The sequence below is a fragment of the Halichoerus grypus genome, chromosome 10 (assembly GCF_964656455.1).
Source record: "Halichoerus grypus chromosome 10, mHalGry1.hap1.1, whole genome shotgun sequence".
Taxonomy (NCBI): Eukaryota; Metazoa; Chordata; class Mammalia; order Carnivora; family Phocidae; genus Halichoerus; species Halichoerus grypus.
In genome coordinates this window covers 127,034,374-127,060,173 of record NC_135721.1, presented here as the reverse complement: position 1 = coordinate 127,060,173, position 25,800 = coordinate 127,034,374, and the positions used below count along the sequence as shown (strand labels likewise).

At 45.4% G+C, this 25,800-nt stretch overlaps 2 protein-coding genes across 18 annotated transcripts in view; one reads left to right on the top strand and one right to left on the bottom strand.

Moving 5' to 3' along the window:
* STAU1 (staufen double-stranded RNA binding protein 1) overlaps window positions 1-6,073 on the top strand; it is an 88,127-nt gene extending 82,054 nt beyond the window's left edge. For all 16 annotated transcript variants that reach the window (XM_078057288.1, XM_036121006.2, XM_036121008.2 and 13 more), the window contains 6 exons: window positions 704-850; window positions 2,098-2,173; window positions 2,370-2,689; window positions 3,239-3,361; window positions 4,084-4,169; window positions 4,747-6,073. In XM_078057288.1, coding sequence (XP_077913414.1) covers window positions 704-850; window positions 2,098-2,173; window positions 2,370-2,689; window positions 3,239-3,361; window positions 4,084-4,169; window positions 4,747-4,762 — 768 coding nt within the window. In that variant the 3' untranslated portion in view covers window positions 4,763-6,073. The remainder of the gene's footprint in view (window positions 1-703; window positions 851-2,097; window positions 2,174-2,369; window positions 2,690-3,238; window positions 3,362-4,083; window positions 4,170-4,746) is intronic.
* Window positions 6,074-15,198: 9,125 nt separating this feature from the next.
* Window positions 15,199-25,800, bottom strand: part of CSE1L (chromosome segregation 1 like) — a 42,824-nt gene continuing 32,222 nt past the window's right edge. For both annotated transcript variants that reach the window (XM_036120997.2, XM_036120998.2), the window contains 11 exons: window positions 24,822-24,958; window positions 23,576-23,679; window positions 21,851-21,948; window positions 20,407-20,557; window positions 20,053-20,261; window positions 19,561-19,658; window positions 19,374-19,459; window positions 18,714-18,795; window positions 17,367-17,513; window positions 16,346-16,577; window positions 15,199-15,436 (listed from right to left, as the gene is read on the bottom strand). In XM_036120997.2, the coding sequence (XP_035976890.1) occupies window positions 15,347-15,436; window positions 16,346-16,577; window positions 17,367-17,513; window positions 18,714-18,795; window positions 19,374-19,459; window positions 19,561-19,658; window positions 20,053-20,261; window positions 20,407-20,557; window positions 21,851-21,948; window positions 23,576-23,679; window positions 24,822-24,958 (1,434 nt within the window). In that variant the 3' untranslated portion in view covers window positions 15,199-15,346. The remainder of the gene's footprint in view (window positions 15,437-16,345; window positions 16,578-17,366; window positions 17,514-18,713; window positions 18,796-19,373; window positions 19,460-19,560; window positions 19,659-20,052; window positions 20,262-20,406; window positions 20,558-21,850; window positions 21,949-23,575; window positions 23,680-24,821; window positions 24,959-25,800) is intronic.

Genomic DNA, 25,800 nt, shown 5'->3' with positions numbered 1-25,800 from the left:
CTCTTTACTTTCCGTGTTCTCTGTCACGTAAGGGCCGTGACAGTGTTAGATGGTGTTAGAAAAGCAGGCCACGCGTGCTGTTGACAAAGGAGCATAGTTCTAGCATGAGAGTTGGTTAACGTTTTTATTTACATAAACAAGATGAAAGTAAAGACACGTTGGAACTTCATTTGTGAACAGTGAGTGACTTTGTTGAACCAGATCATTTTCAACGACTGGATGGATGTTCCCGTTTTTTGTGCAGTTACAGGGCCCTGGCTGCAGACTCGACACGCTTGTAAGCGTAGTTTGCGTCCCTGCCTCCGTCATTACCCTTTCCTCCATCTCGTAGGTCTAGAGGACACGACAGAACCGCCGGAGGCGGGCGTGCTGCGTAGTGCCTGCGGGTTCCGTGGGGGGAACGCTCTGCCCGCGGCCGTGCAGGTGGTCCCGGGCTGGGCTCCACACACGTGCCCCGGGGGCGCAGACCCTCAGCAGCACAGATGAGTGTCAGAGGGAGTCACGGCAGGAAGTGTGTTTTTAGAACTCCTTACGTTAAAGGGCCTGTAAGCTTCTGTGATCTCACATTGACCAGCGGCTGCCGCGGGCGCCCCTGGGAGGCTTGTGGTCGCTGTTGGGTTCTTTTGCCCACACGCCGCTGCCTCACCAGTCTTACTCTGAAGGTGTAAGCACTGGTCTGAGTCCTGACTTCGTCCTCATGCAGGTGAAGGTGGGAAACCACACCGCAGAAGGAGCAGGCACCAACAAGAAGGTGGCCAAACGCAACGCAGCCGAGAACATGCTGGAGATCCTTGGTTTCAAAGTCCCACAGGCTCAGCCCACCAAACCAGCCCTCAAATCAGAGGAGAAGGTGACTGCTCGGGGCTCTGTGTCCTTGCTCTCTAATGGCAAGATGACCTCCTCGCCTCATCCTAGGGGACTCTGGCAACCTCCAGGGCCAGGCTTCAGGGCAAGGCTTCATCCTCCTGGCAGGAAAACAGCCCTGCTGAGCGGCGTCCTATCCGTTTGGAGCATTATAATGTGGTCAGAAGGGGAGTTGCATGTCCGTGGCTCCGAGCGTGGCTCTGGGTTAAGTCGTTCTTGTTTCTGTATCTCTGTGGTTGGGGACACACTTTGCTGGAGGGCAGCTCGCCCCTTTCCATTGGAGGAGGATGGGCGACGGGGCTGCAGATGACCCTGTGTGCGGCTGCCCTCGTGCTCGCGGTGGGGCCCGCGTGCAAGACCCGCGGCCTCAGGCTTCTGCTAGTTGGGAAGCAGGCTTTGGGTTTTCTGGGACACCGACACACTGGGATTTATGGAAGGAAATTCGTAGTTTGGATTCGGGATTCTTTTTTTCTTTATGAATTGAACACTAGATACAAAATCTTCTGCCAAGATTGGTAAAGCAGTACCCTCAAGCGGGTTCTTGACCGAGCTTGTTTCCACTGAGAGGTCCCGGGATGGGACCCCTCCCTGTGCCAGCCGTGCCGGCAGCGGGCCGTGGCCTCTGCCGTGGCCGTGGACACTCCTCGGAGAATCGGCACAGAGCCTGGACTTGGGTTTTGGGGTTTTTCATTCCAAAATCTGATAGAGGATTCCCTTCTCAGAAAGACCCGTGTTTGACAAAAGTTTTCTCTCATAGGATTCCCCCCCCCCACTGTTTGTTATCTTTGGAAATGTCACCTTTTCTTTGAATTGGATATTAGTTCCAGAAAAGTCTTTGTTTAGCTTTCATCTAAAAGCTGCTTTTCCCCCCGCCTTGGGGAAGGCATCTAGCATCTCTGGCTCCCTCTGGTTAAACGTTCCCCTGTCGTCCTGTGAGTGCCGAGCAGAGTTGAGCCCCCGGCGCAGGAGGATTCTTAGCCTCCTCTGGTAGAGGACAGGCTGTGGGGGCGGGAGTGGCTCTGGGGCGGGCGCGGTCGGGGGGGAAACGCAGGAGGCTGCTGGGCCGGTCGGCGTGGGGGTAGGGCTTCTCTGCTGATTACCTCTTCATATTTCAAAAGGTTACAAACCACAGATGAATGCTGGTTGGAGTTGGTATAGTTTCAGAGAGTAAGAACTAATTTTGCGACAGTTTGATTTCCGCTCATGGCCTTTTTTTTTTTTTTCTTTTTTAAGACACCAATAAAAAAACCAGGGGATGGAAGAAAAGTAACCTTTTTTGAACCTGGCTCTGGGGATGAAAATGGGACTAGTAAGTGTGATGTTAATACTGTCTTGATCTGAATGTGAGTCTGGGCTTGGCGTGGCCCCTGGAACGACGAGCAGTGTGGAGCTCTGCGGCCTCCCCGAGCCGTCGTGTGCGCCGAGGGCGGGCCGGCGGGGTGGCAAAGATCTTTCCTAGCGGCGCACATGGCTTCGTGTTGATCTGTCTGCGTGTCCCTCCCTAGGCAATAAAGAGGATGAGTTTAGGATGCCTTATCTTAGTCATCAGCAGCTGCCCGCGGGGATTCTTCCCATGGTGCCCGAGGTTGCCCAGGCCGTAGGAGTCAGTCAAGGACACCACACCAAAGATTTCACCAGGGCAGCTCCGAATCCGGCCAAGGCCACGGTAACTGCCATGATAGCCCGTGAGTTGTTGTATGGGGGCACCTCGCCCACAGCCGAGACCATTTTAAAGAATAACATCTCTTCAGGCCACGTACCCCATGGACCTCTTACAAGACCCTCTGAGCAGCTGGACTATCTTTCCAGAGTCCAGGGATTCCAGGTAACTGTTAGGGCGGAGCTGTGTGGTCTAGACCTCAGTGCACTCAACTTTTTTGGGTTTCTCTCAGAAAATGAGCCTTGCACCTTGTTTATTAAATCCAGGTCTTTATGTGGAGGAAGGGTGGAGGGCACGTGGTACCTGATGGTCCTGAGGCGGGTGGAGGGAGTTCGGGAAAGTATGGGCCAAGCCTGTATGGTAACAGAATCACCTTGTCCTTTGCTAATAAATAAGCTTTTACAAAATCCAAGCTAACCGTAGTAACAAAGCTTGTCATCTTAGTGATAGTTCTGGCAAGAATGGATTCAGTGTGCTGGCCCTTTCAGCCTAGCAGAAAAGGACATGGCTTCTTTCACACCAGGTGTTTGGTACCCCCCTTCCTCCCGACCAGGGTTTTTGGGTACCCCCAGCTGCAGGCGCCCGGGACAGTCTGCTGACTGAGCAGGAGTCGTGTCAGGTTGACAGCAGGAGACAGACGTGTCCTCTCCGTTTGCTGGGCTCCTTGCGTATTCGCCGCTGCCCTACTAGGCCTCGGTTTTCTTTTCCCCTCAGGTTGAATACAAAGACTTCCCCAAAAACAACAAGAACGAGTTTGTATCTCTTATCAATTGCTCCTCTCAGCCACCTCTGATCAGCCATGGTATTGGAAAGGATGTGGAGTCCTGCCATGACATGGTACGTTCCCCAGTGCTCCTGGCCCCTGCCTGTTGCTGGCCTTGGGCAGACAGGAGAAGGGTTCTCCCGGAGACTTGGGTGCTTTTATAGACTTCGTATTTTTGAAGATTTCTTCCTCAGTTTATTGATTGTTCATTGTTTATCAGAATTCATCAGCCTTAGACTCTCCTTCCCGTCCCTGTGCTGGCCTGGGGGGTGGACTTGGGTCCTGGACCCCCTCCACGCGCTGTGTCCATTCCTCTCCTCCCAGAACACAGACCACACGCCCAAGTTCGGGCAGCTGTAGAAAGCCCCTTATTTTGGTCTCCGTTCAGGTGCAACTACTGTTAACGAGAAGTACAAAACTGAGAAAAAGAACTGATTAATCTAGGTAAACTGTGGTATATCCGCCTGATGGAATATAATGCATCCATCAAATTAACGTATTCTAACAAGGGAACATGACAGGTTTCTGTTCTAAAGCAAGATACAAAATGTGTAGTCTAGTTACCATAAAGTTAAAAATATTAAAAGAAAATAAAATTAGCAGAGGTTGTGATTCAATGAGGCAAACGTGGATAATTTCTTTTGTAATTTGTATTTCAAATTGAAAGTCCAAATATTAAGGGAATGTGAGGTTTAGTGGGACTCCCGGTTTTGTCCCTCGCCTACCTGTTCAAACAGCGTCTTGCTGTGGCCCCGGGTGGCGGTCATGCTCTGACTCTTCTTTTTGTCCCTGCCAGGCTGCACTGAACATCTTAAAGCTGCTCTCTGAGTTGGACCAACCGAGTACAGAGATGCCAAGAACAGGAAATGGACCAATGTCTGTGTGAGTGAGCTGATTTACTCGGAAAGGCAGTTCTGTTCCTCATTTGCATTAAATTCAAACCATCTGCTCAACTCAATAGTAAGACACTCCCCTCTATCACTTTCTGTCCCTTTCCCTGAAAGGTTTCCAGGTTGTGAGCAGAGCTCTACTTGCTTAAAAAAAATTAGAATAGGTAATACATACACAGGGTTCAGACCCCACAGTGATTTCCCGAGATGCCGGGTGGTCAGTCTTGCCCCCCACACAGCCCTCACCCATGTCACTCTCCCTGCCCCCACCCACAGGTCACAATGGTTATTAGTTTCTTATGTATCTTTCCTGTGTGTTTCTTTATGCAAGTACAGTCCTGTATTTCTTGCATTCTTCCTTTTCTCCCGGAGATCACATACTACACACTCCTTCTCCTCACTTTTCTCACTTGACGGCGTATCCTGAGAAAACCGGAGCCCAGTGATCACAAACTGGTGCCTGTGCCATTGGACTTCAGTGTCTGCTGAGTTCTGCTCATTTTTAACATGGGTTAAATTTTCTTACATTTCAAAACTGGCATCACTTTCATTTTTTTTCTTCCTTGAAGGTGTGGGAGGTGCTGAACCTTTTCTGGCCACGAACCGTTGTGAAACCCCAACATGTATACTGAAAATACTGAAACTGCTTTGAGAATTTGGAATTTCTGATACCTCCAGTGGGCTGAGAGACGTGCTGGGTAAAGAACCAGAGGCGGCAGTGGTGACGAAGACGGGAACACAAGGAGGCGGCCGTGGCTGTGCTCGCGGGTGCTGTTTTGTCCCCACATACAGGCAGCTGCTGGGGGGCACGGCGGGGCCTGCCATGTGGCCCCGGACCCCTCGGTGCTTGGCTGTGGCCACTGCTGTTTGGGCTGTGTGAAGGAAACCGGGAACAGAGCACGACCCCTTCTCAGAGTGGCTCACTCAAACCCTTGGGACACGCCTGGGACACCCACGCCGGGGAGCGGGGCCGTACACCAGCCCCAGAGCCGAAAGCACCAGAGAAAATCAAATGCTTCCTACTCAGCGCCAGCTAACCATTCTAGCGTGCTCCGGCCCCCGCCTCCGTGGCACCCACACTGTCCTCACCACTGCTTTCTCTCCCAAAAGAGATTACATATTCTTAGTTTTATTATTTTCTTTTGACTGAAATGACACTATATAAATTTTCATCTGAGAGTTTCTCAATTGTATCTAGTTACATAGCACAGTTTAGAAACTTGTCTGAGACTGACTTCAGTAATCTAATCCGCAAAGATCATATCCATGTGTATGTGGTTATACGTCTCGACTTTACTGGACTAACCCAGGACCATTTCAGTGATGCAAACTGCGTGCCCTCCGGTTTAGCTGAAACGGTCCTGGACTTCTCAGAGTCCTTGATGAAGTCTCCCACGGTTGTATAAATTGGACAGTTTAGGAATTTTAAACTTTAATGATCATTTGGTTCCTTTTCTATTTTACTTTTGTTAATGCAACAGGACTTAAACAAATGAACTTTGATCTTTGTTTTAAAGATTATTAAAAAAAATCGTGTGTACATACACCTGGCTCTTGAAGACACGTAGCTTTCACTACACTACAGGATATGGTCTCCACGTAGTACACACAAACCCGCAGGGGGATTTCCTTGAGTGCTTTGTACTGTTGATTACATCTCCATGTAGGGCTGAAAAGAATGACCCGTGTTTATCTCTGAAACTGTGTTGCTTTTGATGTTGTGTTACTGGGCACAGAAGCGTGTGCAGTTAAAGGTCCTGCATATGGTCCAGATGAAAAGCACCGTAGCCTTGCGAGTTAAGTACCGCTTCGATTCATTGTTTACGCTGGAATTTTTTCTCCCCATGGAATGTAAGTAAAACTTAGTGTTTGTCACCAATAAATGGTAATACTAAATTTTTTTTTGTTAATTTATTCTCAAATGCCACTACTGCTAGGTTGGTCCCCTCCCAACCTGCCTCCTACCCTTTTTTTTAAGAAAGAAAAAAAAAAAACACTTTGTAATGCTTGTGACTTCTGTTTGGGCAAAATTCTGAAGATCTGAAATAACTTTATATCAAACCATTGATCAATAAACAAATACTAATGAATTTTTGGTCCTTCCGAGCAGTAACTAAAGAAGTGAGGGAAGAGGTGAGTGAGGGTGTGGAAGTACGGCGTGTGGGCACCCAAGCGAGGGGAGGTGCCTCTCCTCTGGACCGGACACTGTCACCCAAAGAATGAGCCCGAAGAGGAGAGAGACTTCTAACACTTCGAGTCTCCTCACTTCCAGCGGGTGCTCTCACACTCGGAGTCGTCAAGGTGAGGCACTGCGTTCAGGCCTGGCTGAGGAGTGGGCTGGTGGCTTTGTGGCTTGTATTCTTGGAAGACGGTTCACGTTCATGAACCGGCCTGTGGGTTGGACTGTCAGAATGACAAAGTGGTCAGAAGGTTATGGAAAAGTGCTCAGCAACAGAAGGGAGTTCATCAACATTGCAGGGATAAAAGCAGTGAAAGGAAAAACATTTTCCCTTCCCCAGTCCTGGAGTCAGCCATTTATTCTGGTTCCCTTTAGTGACGAGAGCATCTAAAAACCAGGGTGTTGGGGGGGCGGGCGCCTGGCTGGGCTCAGTCCATAGAGCATGTGACACTCGATCTGGGAGCTGTGAGTTTGAGCCTCACGCCAGGCATAAAAGATTAAAGAGAAAAGCCAAAGAAACAAAAACCACCAAGGTCTGGGCATTCAGAGCACCCACTGCTATTTTTCTAGGCCTTCTGAGCAGCCGGCGCGTAAACAGATGTATAGGCGTGCGTGTGCGTGTCCGTGTGTACACACATTCGTCTGGTCCGTGTATGTGTATTTGGAAGCCCTGCGTTTATACTGCTACCAGCACCCTGGGCTTCTGCACGGCCCTCCTCTGTCTGCAGTACCTTCCCCAATACTGAGATCGTAGGCGATCTCCCGGCCTCGCCAGCCACCACCTCCCCACTTGCCACCTGCCACTTCTGCCCGGCGTTCTCACGGGCCTCCGGGAGGCGAGCTGCCTCTGCCCAGCACGCTGCGCCCTGCCTTACCGCGTGCCCGCCGGCGACCTCCACGCTGCAAAAGGGCGATGGGAGAGGTGGGTGCGGTGTTTGAAGTACATCACAACTTCTAGTTGGCTGTTCGGCTCTGAATGCCAGAACTCCAGAGAGGGGGAGTTTCCCCTTGATCTCAAGGATGGTGTATGGATTTCCAGGTTTCTTGGAAAGGCTGGTTTTCAAGGCTGATGCATCTTTGGCTGTTTTGGAAAGATGTCCTTGAATGTTCAGAGACTGTAACCTCTCACACCAGTCTGGCCTCTGGGAAGGCCTGCTGCTGTCCCCCGCTGCAAGGGTTCCCTGCAGTACGCCGTGCCCCTCGCCTCGCACCCCCCCCGCCCCGCCCCGGCCCGGGTCTCAACAGGCTTGAACAGAGCTGCCTGGGAAGGGAATGTGCCCCGTGTTTCATGCTGGAATGCTCGCTCAGTTACAAGAACCTCAGAGCCGAGACAAGGAGCTCCACCCTGGGGACGATCCATGCGGTCCTGGGTTCTGCAATGCAGGCAGAGAAGGAGACAGGAAGGCGCCCGAGGCAGGTCTGAAATAATCAAAGGGGCTTTGGGTCAGCCACGAGAAGACTGTGGGTCTTAGGATTTGTGGAGTGTCGATCCTCAGAGGGGAGAGGCTCTTGTGGTCCTTGGGACAGACAGGCTTGGGTCTCACCCACAGTGCGTGTGCGGACATTTTGTCTTGACTTTGTAAAATGCCTCTTACCAAAGGGAGATTTTAAGGAGTAAAGATTTCCCCAGAGCTGGTTGTTTTGTTGGTTTTGAAAGGCCTTCTTGAGCCACAGGAATATAACCTACAGTTCTTAGAAAAAAGTGTCCCTTCTGACACTGGGTTTCCTTCCCCCGCTCACCGGGCTGACGTGCGTAGCTTTGCAGGGTGAATGCCTAGTGACAGCCGCCTTGGCCTGGATCCCAAGTGCCCTCAGAGAGGGAGCCGGCTACTGGTGCGACCTGTGGAAAGGGCACGTGTGTTCCCGAGAAGCAGCGTGCTGCCGCCTGCTGTGAGCTCGGGACCACAGGACCCTGGGATGCAAACGCCAGGACAGGGACGCACAGCTTTTGTTTGCTTGCATGTAGTTTAACATTGGAAACTTCCATCACTACCGTCTCTGGCTTAAGGGTTTAGATGTCTATGTGCCCATAAAAACAGACAAATTTACTTGAAATTTCCAAATCCATAAATGGATTTTTTAAGCACTTGAACATTGCTGGATTGGCAGGAAGTTAGCCGGTTTTCCTCAATAGGTTTTTAAAAGAAATGTGGGTTCTTCTGAGAGGCGATGGCTAACTCAGAGCTAGGGGCAGGGGGTTTCGATTCAGGAAAGCAGCACAGCTGTTTTCTTGGAACTTCGTGTCCCTCTATGTACTTGCAGTGCTGTGTTTAATGGATACAGAGGGTGTATATATGGAATATGTGAAACTGTAAATGTGAAAGCACCTTATTCTAATTAGACTTCTTTGTAATTTAAATGGCATCCATATTTTATTAGCAAAATTATGTACAATTTAGGAAATTTGTACTACTTTGTTTAGCCCAAGTTTAAATTTTTTAAGATTTTAGAGTGAGCACATGTGCACACATGCAGGGGCAGAGGGAGAATCTTCAAGCAGACTCCCTGCTGAGTGTAGAGCTTGATCTCATGACCTGAGCTGAAATCGAGTCGGCCACTTAACTGACTGGGCCACCCAAGTGTGCCCCCCCCCCCCGCCCCCATTTAATTTTTAAAAAATATTTCCTTTGGGGCTGTCTGGCTGGCTCAGTTGGTGGGGCTTGTGGCTGTTGATCTTGGGGTTGAGTTCAAGCCCCCAGGTTGGGTGTAGAGATTACTTAAAAATCTTTCAAATAAAAAAGAAATTATCTCCTTCATAGTGTTCCCAAAGGTATTCATTAAAACCTTTTTTTTTTTTTTTTAAGATTTTATTTGTTTATTTGACAGAGACACAGCGAGAGCAGGAACACAAGCAGGGGGAGTGGGAGAGGGAGAAGCAGGCTTCCCGCTGAGCAGGGAGCCCGATGCGGGGCTCAATCCCAGGACCCTGGGATCATGACCTGAGCCGAAGGCAGACGACCAACTGAGCCCCCCAGGCGCCCCGCCACACATGCAGCTTCTCCCGATCAGATGTGCAGTGCACGTGCACTGGTGCCGTTAAAGCTGAGCAGGGCCCAGGAGCAGGCAGGACCAGCTAGGCCAGAACGTGCCGTACAGAAGCCTGTGGGCTCCGCTCAGCCTCAGCTCATCACGGATGTCCCCACTTAGGCTGTGGCAGGAGCAGCAGTGAGTCTCTCTCTGACCTCTGACATTGCTGAGCGTGGACAGATTAGTGAGCAGGTGGTCCTGTTCTGGAATGAGGACCTATGCAAATCCTATCATTATTGAGACTGTGTTCTTCTGTGGTATCTGCCTTTTTTTTTTTTTTTTTTTTTTAAAGATTTTATTTATTTGAGAGCGAGAGAGAGCACAAGAGGGGGGAGCGGGAGAGGGAGAAGCAGACTCCCCGCTGAGCAGGGAGCCCGATGCGGGACTCGATCCCGGGACTCCAGGATCATGACCTGAGCCGAAGGCAGTTGCTTAACCAACTGAGCCACCCAGGCGCCCGTGGTATCTGCCTTTTTAATCACGTATTTCCTCTGGCTGCCAAAAAGGCCTCCCTAAGAAACGGCCAGAGATTTTCTAGGGCTTGGAACCCCTTGGGCCTTTGTTGTTCTGTGCCAAGATCCACTGGAGATCTGTGGCCGCAGTGTCCTGTAAGCTGAGCCTGTGCTCCCCGGTTTGGGAGGTCATGCCTGAAACTTCTCTGGGCCCTAACAGGACCCTCCTGTCTGGTGGTTCCTTGGACTCAAGCTCAAGAGCAGTGTAAATGTGGTTGGAGGGTGATAAGGAAACCAGAACGGTGCAGACCTCCCCTACCCTAGGGGAGGGGGACACGCCGGTTTTTGGCTGAGTTTGGGGAGTTAGGGTCTAGAGGGTTTGTTGGCAACAGTCTGTTCCCTGAAAGCCCCAACCCTTTCTGAGATGGTGTGCCAACCTCTGTCATTGCTCGCCTCGGCCAGGTAACGCCTGCCTGAGGGAGCAGAATGGTAGAGGGTAGACACCCATGTGGACGAGGCTTCTGTGCTGTGAGGAGATCACCTCCTGAAGGACCGAGGTGCTGTCATGTAGGTGCACGAATGTTTACACTTGGCAGAGGAGCCGGTCGGAGGCGTCCTCAGAGGGCAAGGCAGCATGCCCAACTAGACGGCCGTGGGCGCGCGTAACAAGCGCAGCTACCAGCCAGGGCATCAGTCCTGACCTGTCACCGCTTTGCTGAGACCTCAAATGATTTCACCTCTCTGTGCCTCAGTTTATCTGTAAATTAGAAACTCACTTCTCTCACACACACCGCCAAGACAATACGTGTCAGTAGCTCCTCAGGGCACCTGGTGTTGGAAGCGCTTCGTACCTACCTCCTGGTGTTCTTACTGCCGGACACGGAAGCCGGCTGCTCCTGGTCCGCCCTCTGGGCCCACCACTCGGGGCTGATGGAGAGGACTCTGCCCGATTCCATGCCGGAGATGTCCAGTCCTAATCTTGTTTTGTCCTGTCTAGCTCTCACGTCTTCCCACTGGGATGCAGGCCCCAGGCCACCGCAAGTCTCCCAAGAAAAACTGTAGTGACAGATTCCATGAGAACAAGAATTTGTGTCTCTCTATGCTGGAACTGTAGGGAGTGGCTGAGTTTTGGAAGAGGTCCACTGAGGCCCGTGGCTCCTAGTGGGCCCTGACTTTGTCTCCCTTTGTGCAAAACCAGAGCTGTTAATTGCACATCCATTAGTTCTGAGGCCATGAAGCTTGAGAGCACTGCTCCCCAGCAGGGCGCACAGCTTTACCAGGTCCGTGTGTCTCTTCGATCGATTCACTTTTACCTCACTTTATCCTAGTCACTGCCCACCAACTTAAGCACTGAGCATCCTCTCACGTGGTGGAGGGCTGTTAAAAGGTTGCTGGTCCCATTCCAGAGTTTGTGGTGTAGTAGGTATGGGACTCAACGCGTATTTCTAAGAGTTCTAATTTCCTAGGTGATGCTGTGGTAATTTGAGAACCACTGTGCTACGCAGTCAACACTGCTAGTGGGGTTTTTCTAATATAGAATACAGAACTCTAAATGATAGCCGTTCCTTTTGATAGCATCACAAACGCTGGGGATCATGGTGAATTAAACAGAGGGCACGTGTGGCCCGCTGCTGCACACACACCTCTCCCCTGGAGACTGCTGTCCACGTTCAGAGCCAGTCTGTCCTTGGGACTGAAGGGAGTCTCCTGCGGAGGGTCAGAGCCAAGGGTGAGGTGTTCACGTGGCTGGGGGTTTGGAACACACGACCTGTGGCGGTCGGCTCAAGTCTGTCGCCCCCACCCTGCCGCTCCTCGGGGGGGGGGGTCTTGCAGCCTCTCTGACCAGGATGCTCAGCGGGCACCATAGGAGCAACTTCTTCCCTCCTTCTAGCCTGAAATCTGTAGTCCTGACAGAGGTGGCTCTCACCAGTGGGGCTGCCGGCCTTCCTGAGACACTCCGCCTGCTCCGTGAGGGGCAGGACCTGGTGGATGCTGGGCTCTCCCTCCCTTTGCCCTGTGGACTCGCCTGGGAGACAGATCAGGAGGTCTTCTCAGCTGATGTTTGCTGCAGAAACCCAGCTATCGGGGAGCAGTCATCACGTCCCCTCTAGACTCAGAAGGGGTGACCCTAACTTCTCGTGAGGAGATGGACCTTTTTCCGGTGCAAGATAAATATGCTGCTTTTCTCCTAATGTTTCCCGCTTCCCCATTAAATGGTCTCCTTTTTGCAAAACTGACCTGCCTGTTGTGGCTCTTTCTTCACGTGGACAGTGCTTCCCTGTTGCCACATTTTCCTCTCACATTGTCTAATCGAGAAGGGAGAAAACCCAGAAATAGGTAAACGACTTCATTAGTTTATGACTGCCTTCTCCAGCCACGTGTGAGCATTTCAGAAACAGCCTTTACCACCTATCACGCAGCAAGCCCCCGGGGCCCGTGTGTGCCTGTGGCTGTAACCGGAGCCGCTTAGGTCTTTTGGAGAATCCACTAGAAATGACCTCAAGTTATTTTCAACGGGCCCATGAAGCTCCTTTGCCCTACAGAAGAGCAGCCCCTCAGCATACCCCAGGATGGCCCAAGGGCAAGTCTTGCAGTCACACATCCGGGCCAAACGGTACTCAAGTACGGATTCTCACTTTCCCCCCTTTAAAAGAGACCTACAGATAAAGCCCAGCGGACAAGGGACTACCGCACAGGACGGAGCGCCCTCTCCTGTGACATCGCAGTTACCTTATCACCGATACTGAGGAGCCAAGAAACAGTGGCCAAAGTTGAAGGTAAGAAAAAAAAGTGTCATTACTGGGGGAAAAAAGAAGAGAACCACCTAGGAAGATATAAGAAGTGTGACCTAGTTTTTTACTTTTCATAGCAGGGAGGTGATCTGCCAGTTGAGATGAAGAACTAAAGGCCCCAGGAGCTGAAAACCGGAAGGCTGTCGCTCCGTTACCACACGTGTGTAAAGTTGGATTAAACCCAAACTGGCTACGGCACACGTGTGGGGGGGGCAGTGCGGCAGCCACCGGCGCGAAGCTTTCCACAGGACAGGTGCTCAGTGATCCCACCGTCAGGAAAGAGAGAGACTCACGTATAAAGAATGTTCACTTCAAGGTTTATCATTTCCAACAGTGGTTATAATTATTGTTAAATGTTTTAAAAAGCATATCAAATCATAAATGATCTCAACTCTGTTTAGGGGGAAAAGCCAAAATATTTGAAGGTAGGTTTCTGTGTTTACCAAGTTTCCAACAAAGAAAATACATTTATATCAGAAATGTTACTTTTAAAAATCAAGCTGTTACAAGGGGAGATGTGCTTAAACAGAATCTATGGAAGCAGCAGGAGGCTCTCATGAGGAACTTCGCAGGTTAGATACATTTCTCCCGTGTGTCTAAAACTACCCCCTGGGCTGGGACTCTTCTGAAAAGTCTTCCCCCTCCCACCCCCCCCAGAACTACACCACCACTGGTAAGATAGGGCTGTGTTCTGCCCTGCTCAGTAACAAACCCTTCCTCCAAGGCAACCCCCCGCCCTGCGCTTGCCCCCAAGCCCACCCTAAACAATCAAATGGCTGCTTTTACTTATTAGTACTTAACTCTGCATATGCTCTCTGCTTAAAGTAGGTCTTTTTTACATCTTACAACCATCCTGAAGGTGATTTTTCTCATTTTTGAGAAGAAATCAAAGTGGAGAGGCTGAGTCATTTGCTCAAGGTCATACATGTCACGCGCAGAGTAATTCAAACCCAGGTTGGCCCAATCTCAAAGTATGAATCCAACTCTTTACATCCACAAAGAATTGGCATCACCACACTGAGAAAGTCACTAAGACCTGTCAGAAACTCACTACATACCAGCTGTTAAAATCTTTAAAAGCTAGGTAAACGGTCTAAGATGACGGAATGAGAAACCTCCATTTAAAGCATTTTTAAACATTAGCAGAATTAATGACTTGTGCCAGAGTAAAGGATAGGAAAGGTACCAGTCTTTCTGTTCAGAAACTATTTTAAAAGGCACATTTACAAAGACAAACCATCTTCTAGTTGTTTTGAGGAGGAAAAAATTCACAACCTGCTCAGTCCTCTGAGGCTAAGATGCTGAAGCAAGGGTTCTCTGCAACAGAATGTGCTGTGTATTTACTTAACTGTTCACCAAGAGCTCTACCCGATCGTTGCCAAACAGGTGCTCTCGGAGCTTATGTAATAAGCAGCGAACATAAATCATCACCACCGACTGTTTTCCACTACAGATTTTTTACCTGTATTAAATTATACTTCAAAAGTAGATCCCAATAATATCTCACTATCTTGCCAGTGACCACTTAAATAGTGATATATGATTTAATGCTTCCATTACTATGTCAAGACGAACAAAAATGAGTAGATTGATACAACACTTAGACTGATTAAGCTGGAGGGTTTCTCACGCAACGCTACAAAAACAGCATGTGAAGAAAAAACATTCAAGTCAGGTGCCTGAAGTTTAAAAGAGATCACTGATGTGTGCAGAATGAGATTTCAATTTAATCTGCACTGAACGGACAATTCCAGCAGAAGTAAACTACGCCTCTCAATTGAGCTAGTCTGATTACTCCCTAAAAACCCAACTGTTCTAGAACCTGCCCAGGCAGCCTTGTTTGCTAGCTTATACCCACTCTCATGGCTCATCCTAGACCTCAGGCTGTACTTTGAAAAGTTCCAAGTAACCACCAATCTGCAGGTAAGACAGACACTCTCAAAAAGGGCAAACGTCTATGCAGTCTAACCTACGCAACAGCCTCGTGAAGCCAGCTAGGGCATCTCTCCCCGATCCACAGAGGGAACCATCTGGCCCAGAGTTCATGCTGCCATCTAGAAATGGGTCCAGGAAAGTTCTAATAGATAAGCCCCAAACCTTTATTAATGTTCCCTTTTCCCTGGTAAGGAAAGACTGAGTTTGAATTTCAGTTATTTAAAGAAATTCATTATAATAGTATTAGCACCAAAAGCCTGTCTTTAAGATGTTCTTAGATACATATTTGAGGGCTTTTAAAAAAAAACTTCTATTAGATTTAAAACTATGAAATGTGCATTTCTTGGCAAGTTACACCAGTGATTCTTTACTTACTCACATTTCCAATAAAAGCTTACGGAAACAGACAAAAATACAAAGGCGAGAAACACAAATGGCAATGCCTCAAAACAAAACAATTTAGTAACAGAAAAAAGTCTCCACGCTCAGTGTCCATCAGAATTTTAAAGTTATCCCAACAGTGCAAATGCTCAACTCATGATCATATACTGAACTAATACCTGTCCCTGGAAGCTGCAAACTGGAAAGTCACCCACTTCTATTTATGATCACACAAACCACCTAATTTGCTCAAGGTTCAGCTTAAAGCAACATTTAATATTCTTTACAAGATGGAATTTGTGACAAGTTCAAAAGGAAAACTTGCTTTAATGCAGCTGTGCTCAGACGTCTATGTGATTTCCTCAGAAACCACCCTTGGCTTAGCCAATCTGGAAAACGCAGGTCAAAGCAGTGTCACGCTGGCCGCCTGAAGGTAGCCTTGGAGATACTGGAGCGCTTCCGCATTGAGGCTGGTGCTCACCATCGAGGGAACCTACAAGAGATGGGAAACATGCTGGTTCCTGGAGATCCTACTAAACCAACACAAGCCCCATCTTCTCCAGAACTGCCGTGTCTTGGGAAGGGCTAGTCCATCACCAGTGACTCTTGCAGAGATACTCAAGGATCTCAATTGCTTTACACCTTCAGAACTGGATAGGTCTAAAAAGCAGATCCATAAGGAATTACTGCTGTTCAGTGTGGTAGTGGCATTGTGGGGATTAAAAAAAAAAGTCCTTATTGGTTAGCAATGCATAATTAAGTACATATAGGTGAAATGACATCATGCCCAAGGAGAAACACATGCAACAAGAATGGCAGAACACTGGTACTTTTTGAAGGTCTGTATGTGAAGGTTCATTATGCTGTTTCTATGTGTTTGAAGTTTTCCATAATAAAACATTGAAAAATATATATTTTCTCCGATAATCTAGAAGACTCTGTAAAAGGTGCTGGATAATGCAACTCTACAGCCATTATGTTTACTCCATGATCCAATATTTGAGTATATTGCAGTTAAAAAAAAAATGCCTACATTTTAATAGAAGAGTGATTTCAATCTGGGAAATAAATACATTTCTATTCAAAGGGTTTTAGAGTGCCTGGCTGGCTCAGTTGAAGCCAGCGACTCTAGATCTTGGGAGTTGTGAGTACAAGTCTCATGTCAGGTGTAGAGATTACTTAAATAAATAAATAAAACTTAAAAAGTGTGTGGGGGAGGTGTGAGGGGGTTTTATCCCCTGCTTTGTCCTTATTCCAAAAGTCATTTGCTTAAAATCTACTTCTAGCACATCATTTTAACGAAAGAAAATTAAGGCCTAACTATAGGCACCAGCGTAACTCCTACCTTCTTGCCTTCCCAGAAAGGGGTCTGTTCATCAGAGTTCCTGGACAACACACTTACCCTTCCTGGACAGGCGGTAGACAGCTTGTGAAGTGACTGTGCCAGGTGAATTTTGGGATTGTTCACCATCTGACCTACAGGATCATGCTCTTTTTTCCCAGCAAATGCCAACTGTGAGAAGGCGGTCTGATACCCTGGTGTATCTTCTATGTCAATAAAATGTTCTTCATCAGGAATGGTATCATCTTCAGGTAACTCAAAAAGGCCAATCAGAGACTGTAATAAAGGAGTCCTGGATTTGAAGCAAGCAAGCAGACAAAAGATTAAGTGAATACTTCTGAAGATCTAAACAAAAAGCAGCAATTCCTCAGAGACACAAATCATAGAGGCACAGTCTCAAGAGCTGCAAGGGACCTCTGAAATGGGATGGACATCAGTTCTTACACGTATCCTCCAAAACCACTCTTAACTTCTTTTTGGCCACAGCACGCCAATTTCCCTTTTGGAAACTACTCCATCTCCAGAGCTGTCCAGCTGGCTGTGTGACCCACTGGCCAAGAAGGCCATGTGACTGAAGCCAAACCAGAGATTCACTGCTGCCAGAAGTTAGTTAGAAGAAACAGGCCTTGAATCATCAGATCCTTTTCTGGAAGAGGGTGCCTGAGCGAACCCAAAATGAGGCAAGGTTCCTGAGAGCAAGAGGTCAAGAAAAGCCAGGAATACCAGTCATGGAGCACAAGCACATAAGATCCTCTTTTAGCCTATTCAATTTCTCCACTTAAAGATTTTAAGCCAACTTAGCTGAGTGTCTGTCATGAACATTCCTAGAGATCATGTAGACCAGCGACGTTCACCAGATTCTCAGAGGGGGCACATGAACCCCCTCTGATAAAGTTAAGAATCAGGAAACATCTTTCTAGACCCAGAAGGACCCACATGTCCTGTCTTGGATCTGATGGTTGCTAGTGGAGAACCTGAGATCAGAACCCAATTCTCAGCCCTCAGGAGAATAAGCTTGTTTAATTTTGCAGTCATAAGGGAAGGAAGCTGTAATTCCCAAAAAGTTTGGAGTACTACTTACCATAGCTTGGTATACTCTGTGTCCATCATTGGGGGACATTCTGTTAGTAATTTTGTTATGCCAACCGCACAAATCTTTTTCTCTACATTTCCAGATACTTTCTGAATTTCAGGAATAATGATTTTTTCCAAAACCATTCCAAACATTCTATTAAAATAAAATATTAGACTATCACTATAATTAAACTGTGAAATGCTTAGATGTTACTTACACTGACTCCTTAGGAATATAATAAAATCCAAAATAACAGAGCTACTATTTTTGGTCAACTGAATGGCAGAGACCTAGAAATGACAAAGCAAACATGAAACCTCAAACTTTGGCCCTGTGGCCAAGTGCTGCCAACAACTTCTGTGAAATACTAAAGTCTGTGCTCATGTGGAATCTTCACAACCGCTTTTCTGTACTTTTTTTTTTAATTACTCAAATCTTTGAAAAATTAGAAATTAGATAAGAGAAAGAAGAAAAAGAATTACCCATCACCACCCCACTATCCAGTAATAACTAGTTTTAACATTACTGGATTGTAAACTTCCCAACTTCCTATGCTTACATATCTATAAGGATATAAATGTTAAAGACTACATTATAAAAATTATTTAGCCACCAATCTAATATGTTGTTGCAAACACCCTAAGAGCAATACCAAACAATGTAAAATCCTCAGTTTCTACTACACTAATATTACCTGAAGTGGAAATAGTGGATATCAAAGATACTGGACATTTTAATACTCTAGGTATTATTTTTTGCTTTATAGAAAGATCACACCAGTTTACCCACTAGCAGTTCATGAAACTGATTTCCTCACAAATCTCTACAGCTGAAAAGCATATATTCTGGTACTACTTTTTCAGGCTAATTCATTTTTTTCATCTCAGTCAGTCTGGAATTTTTTTGATATAATACCAATACGGGGATCTCACTTGAGTTTTTTTCTTCAAATTGTTCTCTATCATTTCTATCCTTCCTTTCCCTATGAAATGGGAAATACCATCTAACTACATTCTTTGTATGTACACTAAGTGAAAAGCAAAGACTTTCATCTGAAAAATCACACTACTGGCCTTAACAAAGGCAGGCTCCTGGAGACAACCCCAACCATCCAGAATCACACAGAACACTGGCTGTGTAGAAGGCAGGGGTGGGAGTTAGAAAAATGTTTGCAGGGATTTTCTTCTTTGCAACTCAACAGTCCTAAGAATATTTTGAAAACCACAAAGATATATAGCTCCACCAAGAACTATAAAACCATCTATAAAATAGAAATACTGGTTTGTGCTAAAAGCAGTCAATTTTTTTTGCTTTAAATAACAAAATACAGTAAGTTAATAAAAACAAACTTACTTTGGTTGTATGCCATCAAATATTTCTTGCAGTGCCAGCGCCCCATATTTTATGCAATACAAATTAATAAAGACTAAGAAGCCTGTTGAAAGGAGATGCAGAATATCAATACAGAGGCCTCAGTGCACTAAACAAGTGATTCAGCACAAGTCTGCCACGTGAAATAGTCATAATCATTAAAACCAATGGGTAACTTTGGGACCAATATTCCCTTTATTATACAATTAACATACAGTACAGACAAAAAATGTTTTGATATCTAAACTTAGACACTAACCTTTGGAACACAATATATTTGAAAGTGACTTACTATTTGGAGAATACAAACATCTTAAAATATTTTATAGAAAAAGCTTAAAACTGATAAAACGTTTATATGTAACCATAAAGGCTAAGGGTTTTAGCTACTTTCCTTCATTATTTCTGTAAGAGCCAAATGATTTTACTTATTTTTTTTTTTAATATTTTATTTATTTATTTGACAGAAGGAGAGAGACAGAGCATAAGACAGGGGAAGAGGCAGAGAGAGAGGAAGAAGCAGGCTCCCCACCGAACAGGGAGCCCAATGTGGGGCTCAATCCCAGAACCCTGGGATCATGACCCTAGCCAAAGGCAGACACTCAACCGACTGAGCAACTTAGGCACCCCAATTTTACTTACTCTTGATAAACTTTGTTGTTTTGGAATTCTGAAGTCTTTGGAATAGTAGAATGAAGATTTGCTTCCTGTACTGATCAACTGACTCACTAAAGAAGTGAATAAAACCAACAATGTATCAAGTCAGCATCTTCTGAGTACCCAACAGTCCTTGAGTAATCTATACAGTGAGGGTTATACTCATACTCACGGAGGCATGTGCTCTATTATACTGTTTAGAAGATAAAAACCTTGGTGGTCATTGGCTTTGGATGCAATTAGCTTCTGGAAGACACCTAATAACCCAGGCTACAACAAATTAGATCAAATAATACTCCGTTAAAGAGGCAAGGATTAACTGTTCCGAAAGTTACACTTTAAGCAGGTGATGTTTTGGAAAAGGGTGCATGCTATAATAATTAGCGTTTTCACTTTTGTTCCTACTTCTGAAGTATAGACAGAAAATATCCCATCACAATAAGCCTTAAAGTTAAGTTCCTGAAATTAACCTATTTGGCTCTATTTTTTTATCTCCTACCATGGAGATAATTAAAGGATACCTAATTGTAGTAAAATATACATTAATATTTTCTAATAACTTTGTTACATTTATTTTACTTAAGAATTTTTAAAACTCTGCCATTCTCAGTTTCTCTCCGCTACCTTATAAAATGACAGTGACATCAAAATAAATCCCACTCACAATTTTGTCAGCCGCAGCACTTGCTATCGTGTTTGAACCGCGTTCCAAGAACGCTTGGAGAAGCCTCACCAGAGCAGGGATATTTCCTGTTCTTTCCCAAAGCACTGGCTGAAGGAGATGAGGAAATAAGGCCATGTAAGAAGACGGGATATCATTTTTGTGTGTTTCCAGAAGCAAAGACATCACTTGAAAGACATATGGAATAAATTCTGTTGATAAAAGTAAAAACAGAGCTGTCAGCTTCATAACTAATGGCCCCCACAAAAAGGCACATACCTCACAGGCAGGCTCCATTTTATTAGCCACTTTAATAGTTTTATTCAGTAAGAAAGAAAATAACTTCTTTTAACTTACCTTGTACATCATTTTGTAAAATTTCAGTAAACACCAGAAACAAAGCCTCCTCAAAATTTACAACAGCAGCAGGGTTAGCTTTACAAGTTATTCTTATGGACAAACATATCGCTTCAAACATGTAGTGATTAAAGTGAGGTTTGCTTGGATTCTGAAATTAAAAACAGAAAGCTTACCACTCTCCAATAATCCAAGTGACTATATTAAATATCTAAAATAAAACACACACACCAATCCCTTCTAAAACACAGAGAGGCCATCTTTTAAAAAAATCAGTACTAAAAAAAAAAACCTCAATTACACTTGCCCATATATATGTTAAAGTTTTATATGGACTTTAAAATTCAGAAAATAAAACAATACTCACTAATGCCTATTTCTTTTTATTTTTTTTTAATGGACAAAAGTCCACTATGAAAAATAAGTCAAGTCACAGGCAGAGGACTCCACGAGCTTCAGTGTTCCCAGCGCTATAAGGAACTTGTCTGAAAGCCACGTGCTCCCCCAGAGCCAACCCTGTAAGCAGTGCTGGAAGAAATGAGCAGGGACATGTATGACCAGGCTGTGCCTTTAGCCTTGTGTGGGACTTTAGGCAAGCCTTAACCTCTATGGGTCTCAATGTCTATACCTCCAGAGTGGCACTCCTTTCTATCAGTGGTTTTCAATTTTCAAAGCAACATAACCCTATTTTCCATCAAACGAAGTCCTTCTTGGAAGGCTACCATATGAAGTTGATGAACTTAGAAGTTTGGGGTGGGGGACAGCGGAAGACCCAAGGTCTCTTCTCTCTAAATCCCCCAAGGCCCAAAGCAGTCCAACACCCTTACCAGAACTCCGTGGGAAAATGATCACTGTTCTCCAAAGTCCCTGTAATAGTTCTATACATTTATTTCCTTTCCATAGAGTAATTAGGAACAGGCATCTCAACAAGAATTTTGGCAGCCTTAAGCTTTTATTTTCTAAATCTTAGTATTAATAAATATGAAATCAAAATATCTATAAAATTTTTGATCAAAGGAATGGACCTTACTTGGGGGAAATAAGAGTAAAGGAGACCAGACACAAGGGACTACATCATTTTATAAAAGTCTGAGTAGCCTTTTTTTTGTCCACTTGGTACAGAGCCTGCTTTCCTGCATCTAAGATCATTTCAGATCAATTACTTCTATACTTTTTCAATTGTAGTCAATGAAACATGTTACTTTTTTTAAATGAGAATTCAAATGAAACATTTTAAAGTTTCTGGACCTACACTTAAAAAGGCAAGTGCTGTAATGTCTCCAATCTAATACCTCCCCACACTTTTAAAAGGTACTTAACTGTTGGTCAGGAAGAATTCAGAGAACTTTTCCTAAGCCTGACCCACTGCCAGAGAGTTCTGAGGCTCAAACAGTTTGAAGCATAAGTTAAAAAGCAACTGTACTCTTAAAACTGGTCTTGTTACCTTACTAACAGCTAAAAGCTTCTGTGTAAGCTGAGTGATGAGGGTGGGGATGTAGGGGATTATGGCTTCTTGTAGGAGGGAAAAACTTCTCATGATAGCTGTAAAATATAAAAAGAGCAAGAATAGTTAAAATTCAGAAAAAAACAGTGATTACAAAAAAAAAAAAAAATTCCACAGACTCACCAACAAAATTTTAAGACCCTTAAGCAACCCCCCAGATAGCTCTCTATAAACAATCTAAATGTCCTTTCCTTTCAAAATTATGCCAAGGACTGACAACAAAATTTAGCTACTTTCAGAAAGCCTAAGGCTTAAAAGAAAAAAGGGACAGTAAGAAATAATAAGTGACTAAAGAGGCAAACACTGAGCAGGAGGAAGTGGTAGAATGACAGGGGAAGGGGGGCAGTAGCTGGAAGAGAGTACAGTTTCCAGTCTCTTCACTTAGAAAATCAATGGCAGGTAATGTTTAGCCCTAGCCTAATGGACACATCACAAGCCTACCAACAACTGAGAGAAGACCATCTGTCCATCTCCCTCCAAAAGAGAGATTAGGAGCCCAAGAAAAATCTAAAAATACACATAAAGCTATGGAGGGTCCACACTACAAGAATACTGCTCATTAATAGATGCCTAAAAACATTTGGCATGAGAGATACATTATTAAGCTAAAAATGTACATAATTGTTTCTGCACAAGTAGAATAGATGTTTACCAAGTACAGCAGCTACTATGTATCAGGCACAGAGGATAGAAAGTTATCCTCTGTTGCCCCCTAAACTTGACCATGTTTCTTCTCCCTTAGCCAGCCTCACCTTCCAGCTAGCTAACCACTGCGTATCCCTCACTCCCTAGAGAAAACCGTCCCTGAGCTGGGGGAGTCAAGGGGCTTGAGGATGGATCAGTGCCCCACCTCTGGGCTGGCAGAGTCTGCTGCCTCACTCATCCAACAGTACTACTGAGAAGGTATGCATCCGGGTGCTCTCACACACCCTAGGAACACAGTAATGAGACTATACGCCAGTTAACCTCACAGAAACAGACATTAAACAACAGCAGTCACGCATCACCACTGGGAGAAGTACGGTGCTGAAAACACAAACACATACCTAGATACACTCTTACCCACACATATAAACACATGCACACACAGACACAGATACACAACATACCCCAGGGGGCCTGACCCGCCATCAGGGACAGTTTGTTTGAAAAGCATTTCCTAGGAGTCAGACACAGCTAGGCTGCTGGAATCCAACAGTGACTAAGTCAGAGCGGTCACCAGGACGCTCTCCTCCCGTGGCAGCAGGCAGGGGCTGACAGCTGCCTGTGTTCTTGGCAGTAGCTCTGCGGAGGCAGGATGCGTGTGCAGCCCAGCAAGTGCACCCAGGCTTCACGCCAAGACCTAGCCTAGCAGCTAGCATGCCATCAACAAATGTCTCGTCTGATCTCTGCCCTCAACAAAATCAATCTAGGTAAAGAAAAAGGGAGTTTGCTACTTTTTCTTTAACAAGAGGAGCTCTATACCAAACTAGGGTAAATTTTTTTCTGAAAATACCATTAACAGTAAACAAAAGATTTTCCATTTAAAAATAATCTAAACCTACCTAATGCTTAGCCCACAGTATCTGGTTCATAGACTACGTAACCTGAAGTACAACTCAGAGCATTCGCCCCTGTAATCGGAGATGGGGTTCTTATAGTCTATACACCAGGGAAACGGCCTACCTTTCATAATATATTCATTTTCTGAAGAGCCAGGAAGTGTGAGAGCTTTGAAAAGGTTTGTTAGCAGAATCTCAACAAACGGTGCGATTTCTGCGGCTGTAAAGCTATAGATGAAAAAACAGCTTTCAGTCACTGCCAACTCTTGAGCTGATCACTCTGGAATACCCTTGGGCAACCACTAAATCACACTTCTTGGCATAAAAGGTAGCCATCTCCCACCACTGACAATCAACAGACAGCTTAGGAAAGTAACTGTTTACATGTGTTCATGTGAAATTCCTAAAAAGGCACATCTGGGATCAAACACAAACCAAAATCCAGGCAAACCTGACATCATCTAAAGCTGTTCAGGTCACCCTTGGGTCATACCTATCATCACCAAGAATAGAGCTCAGACTCTCGGGGTCTCAGTCATTTGCTTTTCCTGGAGCAGGTGCATAAATTCTGCATTGAGTTCTGGGCCTGAAGACAGGTACTGGTTTGACTCACCTCAAAGGATGTCCTTTCAACCCTTAATTGGCTCTAAGAATATCTGCACTTCAAGTTCTTGAAGAAGAAAAGAACCTAGAACTGTTTTCCATCTCTTACCCAAAGCTCAGTTTCAAGAAATAACACTGCTGAAGAATGGCCTGAAAGACACGCAGACCGTCCGTTCCTCTACATTTTCTCCTTGGCTCAGGCCAGAGGAACTACTGTCTGGGACCCTAGGGAATTATTTTCACTCAGTTGTGTCCTATCCTCCACACGGGGTAATAATGCAAAAACATGCAAAAACGGCCACGTAAAAACAACTCTGTTGCATGATGTTGCAAGAACACCCCCTTAATGAAGGCCCATTTCTGAGTTGCCTTCTGAGTAACTGTCTAATTTTAATCTCAAGGACACTGAAAATTTTAACTTACCAAGTTGCCCTCTATGCCTTGGTTGCAAGGAGACAGCACACAAATTTCAGGAGTTTCCTTAACTCCTATACAGGATCCTTGGACACACATTTCTTTTTAGAATCTCACCCCATTATTTTCCTTTGCTCCAATTTCCTATTTAACTTTTTGTCATAATGTATCTATTTTTAGCATACGACCTCATCCTTTTGGACTGAGACAGAATTATTAAATGAGGGAAAAGTACACATTTATTTTTCAAACTAATGACATTATGAATATAGTCAAAGAGAACTTTGACCAGCACAGAACAGTTCCCCACCCTAAGCTGAAAAAATAGAAATTGTTTAGAATCAAATACTTACAGAGTGGTGTTGTTCGGCCCTCTCATGGTAAACAGCCTCTCAAGAGCATGTGCTGCATAAGTATGGACAACAATACTTTCAGCTTGAAGGTGATTAATCAAGAGAGGAATAGAGACTAAAAGATGTTCTTTTGGTACCTGAAAAACACAATAATATGCATGCTTTAAGTCAATGATGCAACCTTAGAAGGGCTTGCTGATTCTGGAAAGTGTGTTTTTTTCAGCTGTTACAATGGGAGACGATACGGATGAGAAATCAAAACTTCTACCTCCACGTAATGGCTCAATTCACATTCACAATTCTCCTTCTCTGAGCATTAAACTATGGTTAGAGGAAAATCTTGCAGATAAAAACACACCTCATGAAATAGTAGTATAATGGACAAGCAAACTAAGATTTCATTAATATTAAGAACTATACTTTTCACTAGCAGGTATTTCTTGGAAAAGTCATTTAAGCTGTCTGTGCCTCATTTTCTCTTCTAAAAAAAGGGGTGGTGCAAAAATAAGAATACTAATCTTCATTAGAAAATTCTAGGGGCGCCTGGGTGGCTCAGCCAGTTGAACGTCCGACTCGATCTCAGGTCAGGTCTTAATCTCAGGGTTGTGAGTTCAAAGCCCTGTGTTGGGCTCCATGCTGGGTGTGGAGCCTATGGAAGGGGAAGGGGAAGGGGAGTAAGGAAAGGCAAGGAAAGGGAAGGAAAGGGAAGGAAAGAAGGAAGGAAAGGGAAGGAAGGAAGGAAAGGGAACGAAGGAAGGAAAGGGAAGGAGAAGGAAGGAAGGAGAGGGAAGGAGAAGGAAGGGAAGGAAGGAAGGAAAGGGAAGGAAAGAAGGAAGGAAGGAAAGGGAAGGAAGGGAAGGAAAGGAAAGGGAAGGAAGGAAGGAAAGGGAGGAAGGGAAGGAAGGAAAAGGAAAGGAAAGGAAAGGAAAGGAAAGGAAGAAAGAAAGAAAAAAAGAAACATCTAAAAATTTAGAATTCC